We start from the raw sequence: 16955 nt of genomic DNA, 5'->3' as shown, positions 1-16955 counted from the left end.
GTATAATACTGCTCTTCCAGTTTTTTCAGGTATTTCAACTCTGAATATTGATACACTTTTATGATGGCAGCTTTCATAGAACTATGTCATGTAAAAATATTATTTTCCCTCATTTAGAGTCCTACTCCCAATATAATCATATATTTTGGTAAAGAAATTCAGCAGTTTTCCTGCTGGTCACACCATATACTGTAATTTCATTAGTTAGTTAATATCCTTTGGCTTATATCCAACAAAAAATTTCACCCATCTCAAGGTTTCTCCAGGACATTCTACTTAACTGCAAATACTCACTTGAGCTCCTCAACAAGATTCTTGGTAAAAGGCCATCATTACACAGCAGAGTTCCAAGAAGCAGGTTCCAGTTACAACCTGGCTGGGATAAGAGCAGTTTCAATTGACCCTCAACGTTCAGTCCTCCAGCTGATGAACTCCTTTCAAAATGCAAGATAAAGATGGAATAATGAAGTTAATTTATCTATGAAATTAATAGCCTTAAAGTACAAACATAATGCTAACTCCTTTAAATGTCAATTCCACCCAGATTACTCTGAAAAGGCTTTCATGCTTACTTATGTTAGGGTTGCTCAGGGAAGGAATTACATTTAATCTCAACTTGCTAAAAGCAAATTAACATTTGGTAGCCTGTCAAATTTAAAACGGATACAAAATGACCTTGCCTATATTTCATAGAACCATGTCTATTTTTTTTGCCAGTCCTGGGGCTTGAACTCAGGGCCTGAGCACTTTCTTTGGGTTTTTTCAAGGCTAGAGCTCTACCTCTTCAGCCATAGCACCACTTATAGCCTTTTCTATGTATACGGTACTAAGAAATCGAACGCAGGTCTTTGTGCATGCTAGGCAAGCACTCTACCACTAGGCTAAATTCCCGGCCATTCATTTCTATTTTTGTTTATGAAGAAACATTATTTATGCATTTATTTTGAAGGTCGTCATTTGGTTACTAACACACAAAGAATGCCTACTATGTACCTTTAACTGTCAAGTTACTTGTGGAAAGAAATTCCAATGGGTTTGGCTACTTTGTAATGTGCTTTCTATTATGATTGCTGATCAAACTGAAGAAATTCAAAGGTATTAGCCAACCATAATCTCATTGTTTAGCAGGTAAAGCCTTAAATTAACATGCAATTATATAAACTACTATTAACAGGCATCTTTCTACTGACTTAAATGATCATTTCATCAAAGAGACATCATTCCAAGGGAAAAAATTTTCTACTCTGGGCCCGGGAGTTTGGCCTAGCGGTTAAAGTGCTTGACTAGCATGCACAAAGACCCGGGTTCGATTCCTCGGTATCCCACATACACAACCAAGCCGGAAGTGGCAGAGACGAGACACAACCAAACCGGAAAAGTGGCAGAGACAAGACTGCGATGGCGACAGAGAGCGAAAGAAGCGAGCTGAGATGAAGTGAACAGAGCCCAACCGAGTGGTGGCCGGAGCGAGCTGGGCCGGAGCGAGCAGGACCGGAGCGTGCGGGAGCGAGCCGAGCCAGAGCCAGCGAGGCTGGAGCGAGCGGGGCCAGAGCGAGCAGAGCCAGGAGCAAGCGAGAGCTGGCCGGGCCGGAGCGAGCAGGGCCAGAGCAAGCCAGGGCCGTAGCGAGCGGGGCCAGGAGCGTGCGGGAGCGACCCGGGCCGGAGCGAGCAGGGCCAGGAGCAAGCTGGAGCGAGCCGGGCAGAAGCAAGCGGGGCCAGAGCGAGCGGGCCCGGAGCGAGCGGGGCCGGAGCGAGCGGGGACTGAGCTAGAAAGAGGGCCTAGCCGGGCCGGAGCGAGCAGGGCCGGAGCGAGCGGGGCCTGAGCTAGAAAGGGGGCCTAGCCGTGCCGGAGCGCGCAGGGCCGGAGCGAGCAGGGCCAGAAAGAGAAAGGGGCCAAAAAAAAAAAAAAAAGAAAAAAATTTTCTACTTGAAAAATTGTCATGTGCTGAACAAAAAAATCAGATTCAGATCCCCTAGCAGTTTTATTTATCTGTTTATAAGCCAGAGATCACTGCTGGGAATGTGAAACTGTTCAACCACTTTGGAAAGTAATATGGAGGTTCCTCAAAATACTAAACTTTTCTACATTTAGTTCTACCCTATGATCCAATCATTTCATTCCTGGAAATTTCTCTAAAAAAATACATACTAGGATACATACAGTAAAGCCACCAGCACAACCATAGCCAAAATGTAGAATAAGCATAGATGCCCCTCAATGGATGAATGGAGTTTTATTTAACCATTAGGAAGATTGATACTGAATTATTTGCAAAGAAATGGAAATATTATGTTAAGTGAAGTAAGTCAGGCCCAGAGAGACAAAAGTTGAATGTTCTCCTTTATATGTGGAAGTTAGAATTTGTTTATAAATGCATAAGTAAAAATCTCAAGTAGTATGCAAGTGTTCATAAATGCCTTAATTGAAATCTGGCATATTTAGGGGAAATTCAAACATTGTAATTCCTTAGAAAGGCAAAATCATAGTTAAAAAAATAAAACTAAGAAATTGGTACTTAAAGATATAATTTTTAAGACAGAGTCTGAAGGAAGAGACAGAAGCGAAATCATGGTATTGAGTCTTATCCCAAGATGTAGATTTTGGAATAACTAAAAAAACATTTTTAAGGCCAAAGTGGTGTTTTCAATCAGCCCTTCAGTTATATAATGAAAGAAAATAATTTGACTGTTAATTTACACTGCATCTGGTTATAAATGAAATCTCTCATTTACCAGCTGGAGGCTGTTTGTTGAAATTTACCTACATTTTTAGATCTTTCCATTTATCACAGAGTGTGAAATGTACAGTAAAATGACTCACCATGAGGAAAATAAAATAGTGCAAACATTCCTCAATCACCAATCTCTGAGTAATAAATGCATGGAGGAGCCTGTGTTGGGCGTATGGAGACACATATGTTCCCTCATACTTCAGGCTGGTGAAGCTGTGAAAGTGAGCTTAGCCTCAAAAAAATGACAGAAAGGGAAATTTCATGGATGTATATTTATACATCTATATGTGTTATACCTATATGTGAATATGTATCAAATATATACATGTAGAATTCCCCTGTGACACAACATTTTACTTTATTTTACTGAAGCTATAATAAATGTGCTTCTTTATTAATATATCAAACAACAAAACTTTAGTATAATGATGAATGTTGATACACAATTTTTATTAATCAAACAGAATTTAGACATCTTGGAAAAGAGAAAGAATTTGTTGTGCTATGTGTCAGAACTGATCAGCTGGCTCCTTGGTACACTAAGAATCTTCAATGGCTGATGTCCAGCTGTTTTTGGATTCCAAGATGGCAGCAAACTGACTGCGGGGGAGAAGGACTTAGTTTTCCTAAGTCCTAAGGACTAGCCCATGGGACATCCCATGGTGGGAACTGAATTAACTTTTTGTTTTGAAATGATTTGTTGACCTAGACTAAAGGACACTATTAAATGTATATGCTGTATCGTCTGAGGACATGGATTAGCTCAAATTCAGGTTGTAATTTCAACCTGTTGGGTCATGAAAATATTGAATTATTCTTATAGGACCATCATGAAAATGTTTAGTTTTATCTGCCAAGTATGTCACCTACAATTTTCACAGCTTTTCATTTAAATAGAAAGTTTAGGTATACCAGTGTATATTGTCCTGAATTCCAATTCCTTTGGTTAGGCTCAGGCCAAAAGATGGGACCAGTAGGTTACTTCTGTGATACTTACAGAGCGTTTTCTCAGACTGTGTGACAATGGGACTCATGGATGCTTTTCTATATGTGTGGTGCAGAAGCTTCTAGGCTAGTAGAAGATTGGAAATGGATCTGAAATGCACAGCTTGGGAAGAGCATACAGTAGTGTTGAACACTATCCTTCACAATTTGATACTCACTTTGGACAAACAGCAGAACTGTTGCCTGTAGGTCTGGTCACCAGCAGGTGAAAGGACAAAGGGGGCCCTCTCACCAAATATCCTGATGATCCACTTTGAACATAGGTGCTTCTCAGTATAATACCATCCCTATCTATGGGGTAGGGGTACACAGCGTCTCTGAAAGGATAATCTAGGGTTCCACTATGCCTAATACTATGGTTGCCATTAGGTCATTTTTAGCTTCTCACATCAAGAGTCTATGGGCCAAAAAATGGAGCAATATTGGCAAGGGTTTATGACCCTAATATCATGAAGCACTAGGGTTGCTGCTACAAGAGGTGAGCAGGTATTTGTTACCAAGGTATTTGTCAAGGTGTCTAGTAAACTTTCATAACAGATAATAACCATAGATAGGAGAAAACAAGCTGATAAGAGAATAGTAGCACAGATTTAACTCATTGAGGACGAAGGTTTTTGTGACACTACTGGGCAAATAATGTAAGTTAGCAGATAGCACAGCCATTAGTAGGAAGAAAACAGAAGAGAATGTAATAAAAATATCACTTGCAAACTAAATGTAAGAGGGAATACCTGAGGTTATATCACAATTAAACTGATAAAAAAAAAGAAATTCTAACAAGTCATCACCTTGAAGAATCAATGGCAACATTCAGAGAACTACATGCAAACAAGAGTGGATCACAGTGATGCACTACTAGACCAATACAGACATTAATGACACTATAACCTTTAACTGCCTTGCAGTTCACAATGGCCTAACCCAAGAAGCAAGGATGCTTAGAACCTGTACTTCTCTACTTTATAGAAGACAGACAATTATAACCTGCCAAGAAATTATAACCCTCGAGCAGCCCTCAACCAATGATGAAGGGGATTTGGTGCATAAATACTGTAGCATCTTGATAGACTGCTTTGAAATAGATACATTAGTCCAAGGGAAAAATCAGAATTTTCCCCTAACGTTTATGTTCCACTCACTGCTTTGATGGTTTGAGATTGGTACATTCATTTTCTTATGTTTTGCTTACCTGTTCCCTTTCTAGCATTCCTCCTATTAGAAATTATAATGTAAATTATGTTCACTTAAATCTTTGTCTCAGGGTCTTTTTCCTAAGAAAATCCAACTGAAACATGTAGTTAAAACCTACAGTCAATTTTATCCTTGTTTCAGGAATATTGAGAAAATAGTCCCAAGTGATTTAGGTTTCAAATGTGGCTGGTGAACTTTGAATCTGGCTCTTCCTGACTTTCAATGTCACATTTATTCCATTACTCTGAGATTTCCATTCCAATATTTGGACATCTGATGGGTAAGCTGTATTTTCCTACACTGAGGACTTTTGGTTCTATTCAAATTCCTGATTGAAGATATCATGTTTTAAATCCAAAATCAAGTTCATGATCACAGAACTGCTTTCTAGTTCAGAGTTAAGTTAGTCAAGAAAGAACTGATTTCAACCAGATGATTCTTGGTGTAGACTACAGGGCTGAATTTATGCTAGAGACCACAAACACAGGTTTCAGAAAAAAAAAGCAAGGACAAACAATGGATAAAAGCCCACATGTGAGAAAACAAAAAGCAGAACTCAGAAGCTGGAAGATTTCTTTTTTATCAATTATCTACATTTGCTAAAAGGACCTAGGAGAAGTGAGAAAGTGGAAAGAATCCTGAGCTACTTTCCCACTGGCTGACTACACTCATCTAAAGTGTATTGTGAGAGGAGCTCTTTCTTAAACTCCCAAGAGCAGGATATTATTTGGTGGATAGGGACAGATTATAGTCCACGGCTCCAGCAATAAGTTCCTCAGAAGGGACTTCTGAGTGATTCAGTGGCATCTAGTGTCATACTGATTCAGGTGCTAGACTGGGATATCAGTGAGTGCCCCAAACAGATGGCTCAAATGTTATATTACTTCACTCTTTTATCTTCCAAATTATTGTTCAAAATCTCTTTCAAAAATTGTTATTTTTCTCCAAGAAGACAATTTTAGTATTTGAGGAAAAAGTTGAGGAGAAAGAAATTCAAAATATTTTCTGCATCACTTTACCCAGAAGTGTGAAAATTACATGTGCTTTTAAGCCATCGAAATATTTTCACATATTTAATATCTGCAATGGGTATGGCCAAAGTCTCTCTACTCATTATGATTAGATATAATTAAGTAAAATACACACGAAGTTTTCCATAGAGTATTTGTCCTGATTTTAAAAACAACTTTATCCATTCATTGAAGACTGATGTTCTTAAGGAGTCTTATGTTGTTAGAAACAACTCTTACCTTGTGAGTGTACACATTCCACTTATGAAAACTTCTACTGATTTCTTGATTTTAGTGTATAACCCCATTTTACAAAAATCACCCAAAGAGGCCGAGAGTTTGGCCTAGTAGTAGGGTGCTTGCTTAGCATGCACAAAGACCGGGGTTGGATTCCTTGGTACCACATACATAGGAAAAAAGCCGGAAGTGGTGCTGTGGCTCAAGTGGTAGAGCTCTAGCCTTGAGAAATCCCAAGGACAGTGCTCAGGCTCTAAGCTCAAGGCCGAGGACTGGCAAAAAATATCACCCAAAGATAGCATTCAAAATTCATAAACACTTCAATATACAACAAAATAGTACATTCCATTTCTGAAGTTATTAAAGAAATCTACTTTCAAATTTTTTTATTGTTGGGATAATGCATAGAGAGATTATACTTACATTAGTTAGGTGTATTACTTCTCAAACCTTGATACCCCTTCTCATGTTTTTGTCCCCCTTTCCTTCCCCCTATCCCCACCCAATTATCTTGCTTTTCCCCTTTATTTCAAACAAACAAATAAACATATATGCAATATAATTAGGTAATAAAATTGCATACAGTAAAGACATGAAATTAACCATAAGGGGAAAAAAAGAAAAAGAAATAACATCACATAGTAATAACAACAATCACAGAGATAAACCTCTTGCTATTTTTAAAGTAATGTAACATTTGATCATCTATTTGGGGCTCTCTCTAACATCCCAATCTAGCATCTAAATCAGCATGACACTAGATGCCACTGAGCCACTCAGCAGTCCCTTCTGAGGAACAGAATTTACCTCACAAGCTGTGAACTATAATCTGTCTACCCACCTGATAATACCTTGCTCTTGGGAATTTAAGAAAGATCCCTTCTTGCAATACATATTAGATAACTGTAGTCACCCAGTGAGAAAGTAGCTCAGTATTCTTTCCACTTTCTCACATCTAATAAGTCCTTTCAGCAAGTGTAGAAAATTCATAAAGTCTTCCAGCTTCTGAAACATAGCTCATTATTAAGCCAGCAATTACAATGACTGTGTACTACGTGCTTTTTGAGGTACATGTCTTGGAAGCATTTCACTTCTTGCAATCCTCCTGATCCTTCCTGTTCTAGAATTTCTAATACTCAAAGTAAAACTGTAGTTCACACAGGTGAACTTATTTTACAAGATTAAGAATCTAAACAAATACACAATTACATCTTTTCTAAGTAAAAACCTTAATTAGAAGGTAAACTAGCTTCATTTCATGATAAAAGAGGAAAGGTATAACTTTAGCATGCCTACATATATGAACTACCTAGCTCAGCTGACATTTTCACTTCTTTTATTAAGAATCTGACAGACATTAGTTGCTGTCTGAAAATCTTAAAGAAAAAAAAACATGCAAAGATCCAACTACTAGATATCCATACTCTGAAACAGCCACAAAACATGTTTTATTAGTTGGGCATGGTGGCTTAAATCTATAGTCACAACTACTTTGGATACTGACATGGACAGGGACATAGTTGGAGGCCAGACTAGAAAAAAACTTCATGAGAACTCATCTCACTAATAAAGCTGGCATTATTTCTTTAACAGGAAAAATAAATGAGCACCACCCAAGCAAAAAGTGAAACTCTGTCTCCAAAATACCCAGAGTTAAAATGATGTTGGTGTGCTTCAAGCAGTAGAGAAGCCTGCTTTGTAAGCCTGAAACCTTGAATTCAAACTTCAGCATTGTTAAACAAACAAATGCCTCTCCTATTTCTCTTTTGGCTCTTGGCTGCACATCATCATTTGAAATCTTATCAGAGTACAAGCTCTCTGTGATTTTTTTTTTGTTCAATACTATGTTGCAGCCTTTTAGAAAGACTAACTCTTTTTTCCCATTTTAGATGGTTTCCTAAGAAAACTAGAAGTCAGCTCCTCATCAAAATTGTACTTTCCATCAAATCAAATATTTGAAATATTTAGTATGGCACTCATCTTACACAATACTGTGAACTTATTCACTCTTTAGTCAGTATTTGCTGACTGATTTCTTTTTTTTAATCTCAGAAGATTATTTTTATTTATTTATTTATTTTGAAGACTACCTAGGTAAGGATGTTTTATTTTATTTTTTCCATATATTTTTATTGTAATTAATAGAAGGGTTACATTATATTCACCAGATAGAAGGTGCATTACTTCACAAACATTGATAACCTTCCTCATGTCTTGGTCCCCATTTCCCTCCCCCCTACTCCCCTCATCTTGATTTCCCCCCTCCCCTATCCAATTTCAAATAACCAATTAAGCATATATAAAATATATCAGATAACAAGATGAAATATTGTACCAATATGAGATAACCAAGGGACAGCAAAGAGATGAGAGATAACATAGTACATTAAGGAAAACAATCACTCATTATATGGCTTTGTTTCTATATCCTGGAGATCCTTTCATTTAGCGTCATACTGTATGGCCTTATGTGTCTAGATTTTGTTCTATTGTAAATCTCTGCTAGGAGAGCCTAAGGTTTCTATTGATTATGACAAATGAGGGAAACCCTGACCCTATGTTCCTTTGAGTCTGGCTTACTTCACTTAATATGATTTTTTTCTAAGTCTTTCCATTTCTTTCCAAATGGGGCGATGTAGTTCTTTCTGACAGCAGCATAGAATTCCATTGTGTATAAATACCACATCTTGTTGATTCACTCATCAACTGAGGGGCATTTGGGTTGGTTCCATATCTTTGCTATGGTAAATAGTGCTGCAATGAACATGGTTGTGCTAGTGGATTTAGTATATCCTTGTTTCTGGACGATTGGGTAAATGCTCAGTAGTGGAATTGCTGGGTTTTAGGGGAGTTCTATGTTTAGTCTTTTGAGTAACTGCCATACTTTCCATAATGCTTGAACCATTTTGCACTCCCACCAACAGTGTAGTAGTGATCCCTCCTGGCCACATCCTCTCCTTGCTGGCTGATTTCTATACTCTAAATTGTGAAGACACAGCAGCAAGGAAAAAACACAAACACACACAACAACAGCAACAACAACAACAAAAAAACCCAGTTGAAGAAAGCAAAAGAAGATGTAATAAAAAGCAAAACAGTCTTTGGGGTTAATGAAAGGCTTTCCCATAAAAGCCACATTATGATATATGAGTATAGTTAGCATTCATCTGGTGAAGAAGAAACACATTTTAGGGAAAGAGAAACGCATATTCAATGATTCTTTGGCAGAAAGGAGCATGGTATGTCAAGGAAATGTTAAAAACAAAGTGTGGAAAACAGAATTTGCAGGATAGTGGGTGTCAGAGGAGTTTGGAGAAGCAAGCAAGGCCACATTTACATAAATTATATTGGGCACTGCAAGTTTATTTTTTGCATACATTTTAAGATAAAGAGGATTAAGCTTTGGTATAACATAATAAATCTGAGTTATCAAAATGGGTTTGGGTATGAGAGAATTCTGGGTGTGGTTTGAGGAATATTGGATTGTAGTCAATATATAAATATAAGAAAAGGCTAGCAAGTCATTTCAATAGTTCAAAGAGAGATGATAGGGGTTTGGATTACATCAGCTATTAAGAAATGGTAGAAAAAAGGGCAAACTAATTCAGCTATGAGACTCACTAAGACACTATGTTGGAAATGAACTATACAATTTGGAGGGTAGGAGGGTAGGGAAAAAAAAGAGAAAATGAGAGAGGAATAACAATTCAAAAATATATTCAATGCCTGACGTATATAACTGTATCCCCTCTGCACATAACCTTTTCAGTAAAATTTTTAAATTAAATTAAATTAATGAGGCTATGTATATTATATAGGAGAAAAAGAGTTAAAGGAAGCATCGAGGCTCTGACTCATACAACTGGATGGATATGCCAACAGCTAGCTAACAGTGGGACTGATGACTCAAGATATTTAGCATTTCAAGGGCAATTTAAAGCAGATGAGCCACAAAGGAGATAGAAACAGCAACAGGAAAGGAAGAAAAACGTGTGTGAGCATCTCACAGAATATTTTAATGTGTAGGAAATACAATGGTAGAATATGTGGTGGTCGACTGCAGCAATACATGACACTTTGAGGAAAGTGATTTTGTCTCGAACTTCATACCTTCCTTTTCCCATAAAGACCAAGCACAATGGTTTCTATAGAGAAAGTTTATTTATAGGGCACATTTATTTCAGGAGTTAATTATTGTATCCTTGCAACCAAGACTAAAATTAAAATCTACATGGCATGTCATTATAATTAAGCCAAAGGTAGCAATATGTTTAGAGAGAAAGGGATACATAATATAAATCTAAACCAGGCTTATCTTATATAAAAACATAACTAGAAAAAATATAACAGAAATATCTAAGGTTGAAAGGGGACTGGCTTTGAATCGAAACATTATGTCATTCCATAAGTGAAAATGGGCGGGGTAAAATGACTGTTTACTCAAACTGATTGTGTTACTTGACTGTCTTGCACAATTATTGTCTACTTAGCATACCAAGATGTAAAAAAAACTTGTAAATATTTAAAGAAGCACAAAAGATGAAAAATTATAACATACTAAGAAGAGTTATAATGAAATATATTCTAAATTACAATGATAGTATTCCTTCCTCAACATTTATATAAAAGCACAGTGTGGTGTCAAAGCATTAACCGTGAGTCTGACATATTCTCCAAATGCCTTAGTTTAATCTTGTTTAAAACCAATTGCTTCTTTCAAATCAACTCATAGTGTTAGTCTATACCACTGCCCACTGCTCTGGACCTTGAATACAATATATTTTACTTACTGCTTTGAAAACAAATTTATTTTCTATAAGACAAGCTCTTCTGAACCATATGCTCAGGGTTCCTGGAGAGCATGAAAACACTCTAGTTTCTTAAAGAAAAATTTACATTGTAAACAGATATTTTAACCCTTTTCCTATACATTTAATTATCTTTACCTATTATTGCTGAAAGCTGACCCAAGTCTTTTCTGAAATACAAAAAGCATAAGTAAGAATAAATAAACGAATATATTATTGCTAAGCTCTTCTCTCAGCGCTCTCCCTTCTAAAGGTATAAACCTAATAGATTTTTAGTTTGTCTTCTAACCCATGATTTTCATGAACAGTTCATTTCAGTTTCTAAGAATGAAGATAAAAGAGATAGACCATTGATAGAAGGAAAGAAATGGATATAAAGGTATAGAAGTTTAAGGTCTTATAATGTTGGTTTGCAAATCCATTGCAATGGCTGGCAAAGTCAAATCAATAAATTTGAGTTATTTGGAAATCACTTTTGTGGATACTCTGGTTTCCTCTGATTATATTCCAGAAAGCTGAGAATGAGCAAGAAATACGCATTTTAAAAAAGCATGGGAGGCCGGGAGTTTGGCCTAGTGGTAGAGTGCTTGCCTAGCATGCACGAAGACCCGGGTTCCATTCCTCGGTACCACATATATAGAAAAAAAAGCCAGAAATGGTGCTGAGGCTCAAGTGGTAGAGCTCTTGAGAAAGTTCAAGGACACTGCTCAGGCCCTGAGCTCAAGCCCAGGACTGGCAAAAAAAAAAAAAAAAAAAAAGCATGGGATAGCCAGAAAGTAAGGATTTGTGGAGACTGACTTAACTAGAGCAAGGAAAATTGTTGGATGCTGGGGAAATAATTCAGAAGCAAGTGTGGGTGAGGCAGGAGCTACTTTAAGGTTCTTAGGAGGAGATGGAAACAAAGCATTATTTTAAACATGTTAAATACTAGTACAGTGAACAAATGTCTTTATAATGGTTTGGAGAGGGGGGTTCTAAGGACCTTGTAGAAAGGATCAACTAAACATGATGACAGACTGGGAAAAGCAAAGAAAAACTCTATCTTGGAAGCCTTTATAAGCACTGACACTCCTGGTAGGGAAGGATGAGTGGAAGACAAAGCAATGGAAGCCATTGAATTGATTTTTATAGTAGTACAATAGATCATAAAAGGAATACAGAAAACTGGCGAAAAATCACTAGGGAAAAGAAAAACATCATGCTAGAAATATAGAAGAAAAAATCATCTGTACAAACAATAAGGTTATTATGTATAAATACCACATCTTGTTGATCCACTCATCAACTGAGGGATATCTGGGTTGGTTCCATATCTTTGATATGGTAAATTGGATAGGGAAGGGGGGAAATCAAGGTAAGCAAGGGGAGGGTGGGAGGGAAATGGGGACCATGTCATGAGAAAGGGTATCAATGTTTGTGAAGTTATGCACGTTCTATCTGGTGAACTTAATGTAACCCTTCTATTAATCACAATAAAAATATAAAAAATAAAAAAACAATAAGGTTAGTTAAAGCAGCTGAATTATGCATTGCTTGAAATTTATTTTTATCTGAATAGAATCAAGTTGTACTTATTGTAAAAAATTTGGAAAATTCAGATGAAGTCTTCAACCCAGAGATTAGAAACAAAAACACACCAGTAAATGTCCTTCCAATATTAGTATTTGTGTACTATGCTACACGTAGGAGTGGCACAGCTTATGTCAGTGCTTCCTAGCTGTATCAGTTTCTTAATAACTGTTCCTCCTTGAAAACCAAAAATTATATCATGCAGAAATTTTAAGACTCTGGAGATTGAATCCCCTTCCTCTTGAGATAAACTCTATAAACTAGTACAGCAGTCACTGCCCAAAGTGGAAAAATTAAGGCATTGTATAATGAACAATTGATAATCTTATTTGGGCACGGGAAAGACTTTTCATCCACATCTGTAAAAATCACTTTGACATACAGTGTTCCTTGAAGGCAATGACTATATTTATCTGTATGGGAACATGCCTATGTTCAGGAAAGTAGTATATGTTTTCTTTGTCTACAGGGACTATTGTGTGTGAGCTTTCTATATTTTCTGAAGAAAATCTTCCTCTTCAAGAGAGAGAAATAGTCATCTTAGATGGTGAAATCAATGATAACAAGATGAATCAAGAATGCATTGAGATTAGCAAGATCTTCTTTACCTATTCATGATATTTTTCTTCTTAGATACCAGAGAAAGGCATGTTCTAGTGATGTATTCCACACAAAAATCAAATTGCCATTCTACATAATGCCACAAAATGTCATCAAATTGTTCTGGAAGTATTTTTCACTTTCAATGAACTTTATTTTGTTTTCAAATGTTGTTAATTAAATAATAAAAATGAAATATTCAATTCAAAGTTATAAAAGTTACCTTTCAACTTCTATCTAAGGTGTGTGAGTTACATTAAATGGATTATCAACAGTTGCATGTGATAATTAGCTGCAGAATTGCCAAATCCCATAATAGATCAAGAAGGAAAGACTTTTAAATGGCTAGGCAATTACCTAAAATAGAATTAAATTCCAAAATTTCACTGTTTTGCCTGACATCACTAAAGCTATGAGTTGTGCATGACTATGAGAGCTGCAACTTGAATTCTTGAGCAGCACAGAGAGAGAGAGAGAGACAGAGAGAGAGAGAGAGAGAGAGAGAGAGAGAGAGAGAGAGAGAGACAGAGACAGAGACAGAGACAGAGAGAGAGAGAGAGAGAGAGAGAGAGAGAGAGAGAGAGAGACAGAGACAGAGACAGAGACAGAGACAGAGACAGAGAATATTTCTTCACTTACCTAATTTATTACAAAATGTAATTTCTTTTTGCAAAAAATGCATTTATATCAGGAACCAATGCTTCTAATAAACTTTTGGGTTATGTAGCAGAGTTCTCACCTGAGTAGAGAAGGGTAGAAACTTGATATGCAGACAAGCCAATGTAATGGTTTGAGAAATGTTTGCAAGGAGCCTGAAGCTGATTCATCCATGCCATGCTTAAAAGCCCTAGGAAAAAATACAAGAGATTTCAGAAAATGAGGGAAACACTGACTATGAAATAATTAGCCAGGTGAGGTGGCTTATGCCTATAATCTTAGCTATATAGGGGGCTGAGATCTGAGGATCGATGTTTAAAGCCAGCTGAGGTACTAAAGAACGTGAGACTCTTATCTCCAATTAGTCACTAGAAACTGAGAAGTGGGGCTGTATCTCAAGGGGTAGGGTGGTAGCCTTGAGCTGAATTGCTCAAGGACAGCTCTCAGGCCCAGAGTTCAAGCCCCATGACCCACAGAAAAATAAAAATGAAATAAGTTTTATTTGTATTCACTGATATTTCAATATAAAACTGTATTATCTTCATTAGGACAATGTACCTACTCTTCCCTTAGAGGCTATATTTTAGAATATTACTCAGGATCGATGTGGACCAATCAAGACAGCTAGAAAGAATACTAGCAACATAAATCAGACAATGAATAATCTTGAGACTTGTAGAAAGTGTGACAATATTATCCTTTAACTTTTTAAAATCCACATTTTTGTCAAAGTTAGATGCTTGCAGAAAGTACAATGAACATAGCCTAGGTTCTGCTCTACTCAGCCTGAATCCTAAACCTGTATCCAATTAATACTAAAAGTGTGACACACTTGCTTCAGTAATATGAAAATGTTTAACATGAGGTAGTTTTCTTCTTAATTGCTAAAGTGATATATGTGTTCTACACAATAAACAGGACTCATAATTAATTGCATATATTTCTATGGACGTAAAACGTATCTATAAGAAGAACTTATACATCTGTGTGATTTAATGTTTAAAATATTTTGTACAGTGCATCAGGTCTGCAACCATGATTTCTCAGTTGTACTGGAAATAGGAAAGGTATTTGGCTATAAGAGATGCTATGGCAGATGCTTATGGTCTCAGAGGGAATGGAATCTGTATGAGCATTTAATTCCACAGCACGATCCCAAATTAGTTTCACTATTCAGGAGAGTATAACAGGGTGAAAATTGGCCCACAATCCTCAATGGGGGAATGAAATTATGAGCAAACTATTAGATAAACTCTAATGATGTTTTGGTGTACAGCTAAAGAAGAGGATGCTCTGAATAATTTAAAGTAGAGAGTAAAATACAATCTTAAGTACCACAGCATTGTATTTTCCACTAGAACATAAAGGAATTTTGATATGTAGTACCATATTAAAATATTTTGAAATAGAACTTGTTGCTTATAGATTTAAATAATACATTTCTTCTTCCATAATTAGCAGATTGTGAATAAAGGTAGCTTTGCTTAAGGTGAAAAATAACTTGAGGGAGAATTCCTTGCCTCAGTTGTTTCTCACTGTTTTTCCTTAACAAATGGATTGGTTCTTAGAGTTCTCGAGCTTATGTAGTAAGGTACTAAAAGAAAATACATCCAAAAGCGAAAACAACTGATAGCTAAAAAGACTTAGCTAGATTTATACTTTCCTTGTGCAACCCTAATTTTGGCTTTATTCCCAGCAGAACTAGTTTCACAACACTAATGGTGTAAGACTCTATGATAGAATTAAGGTAGTCCAAGAATGTAAGCTCTAAAGTGGTGGATGCATCAGGTTACACTTCTTGTTCCTGAACCATTGGAGATAATCAATAAACTAAAATATCAACATGAGGCCACAAGCCACATCTTAAAAGAATTATTTCAAAATAGAACTATACAATTATATGGTTTATCTTTGGTTATGTGAATCTTTTCCAGTGACTCTAAAATCACATGAAATTATGACTATATTGAAGGAAACAATAGCAAAAAATTAATCTATTTTAAGACTTTTTTTGGTAGTACTGGGGATTGAACTCAGAATATTGCACATAAAATTTACAGGGCTGGAAGCAGATCTAAAATTGTAGAGAGCTTGCCTGCCTAGCAAGAATGAGGCACTACTAAGAAGAAAAAAAAATGATTTAAATATAAGTCTAAGTCCCTACTCTGCTTTTTACAAAGTACATTATTCATAAATTCAAGGCCAGTTGGGATTGAAAAGAAAACCAAGATTTCGCCTCAAAAATATTCCAAAATAATGAATACAATTAATTCTGGGGCCATATGTTGTTGCTTAAATGTTGATGTGTAAGAGAACAAGGGGAGGCATATGGAGGAAAGCATGGGTCCCTGAATTTCTCTCCTCCATACTGCTTTGAATTCCTCATAAAGAAGTTAATATTTGGGGCCAGAGATGACCTAGTGGTAGAGTGCTTGCCTAGCATGCACGAAGCCTTGGGTTCGATTCCTTGGTACCTCATACAGGGAAAAAGGTGGAAGTGGTTCTGTGGCTCAAGTGGTAGAGCTCTAGCCTTGAGAAAACTCAAGGACAGTGCCCAGGCCCTGAGTTCAAGCTCCAGGCCTGGCAAAAATAGTTAATATTCTTAGGTTAGAAAGGGATGATTTTGAATTGGAAAATGGTTAGGGCACTGTTCCTTAGGTTCATAGCAAATGCACAATGAAACTGGAAAAAGAGAGACAGAGACAGAGGCTTAGTATTTCAGACCTTGCTTAGGAGACATGAAGATGAATTGGGGGAGATCACACAGTAAAAGCAGAAAACAATGAGCCAAATACTCAGAGAATGTCATCTCCAAATCTAATGCCTGCTCTTCACTTTTCTGTGCTGATACTGGGGTTTGAACTTCTTCTCAAGGCTATTGAATGAGACTAGCACTTGAGCTACATTTTTACTTCTAGCTTTTTGCATGTTAATTGATCATAAGACTCACAGATTTGTCTTTTGAATAACTAGAATTATCGCTGTGAGTCATGGGCACCCAACATCTCTACTCCCTACCCTACAACCTGATCTATTTGATCTTCTGGTGCATCTTTTTTTTTTTAATGATATTTCCCTGTAAAAGTGACATTTGGAAGGAGGGACTTAGATAAATCAACTTCACTTTAAGCAAAAGAGTTATGAAT

At 36.7% G+C, this 16955-nt stretch overlaps 1 protein-coding gene across 1 annotated transcript in view; it reads right to left on the bottom strand.

Annotated features, from left to right (window-relative positions):
* Positions 1–16955, bottom strand: part of Kiaa0825 (KIAA0825 ortholog) — a 378969-nt gene that overhangs the window by 238082 nt on the left and 123932 nt on the right. The window contains exons 13-14 of the mRNA XM_090331617.1: positions 13892–13999; positions 295–434 (exon numbers count right to left, since the gene is read on the bottom strand). Coding sequence (XP_090187743.1) covers positions 295–434; positions 13892–13999 — 248 coding nt within the window. The remainder of the gene's footprint in view (positions 1–294; positions 435–13891; positions 14000–16955) is intronic.

Source organism: Megascapheus bottae, chromosome 4, assembly GCF_031878675.1.
Source record: "Megascapheus bottae isolate mThoBot1 chromosome 4, mThoBot2.hap1, whole genome shotgun sequence".
Classification (NCBI taxonomy): domain Eukaryota; kingdom Metazoa; phylum Chordata; class Mammalia; order Rodentia; family Geomyidae; genus Megascapheus; species Megascapheus bottae.
The sequence above is the reverse complement of the archived record's forward strand: the minus strand, read 5'-3'. Positions and strand labels throughout refer to the sequence as shown.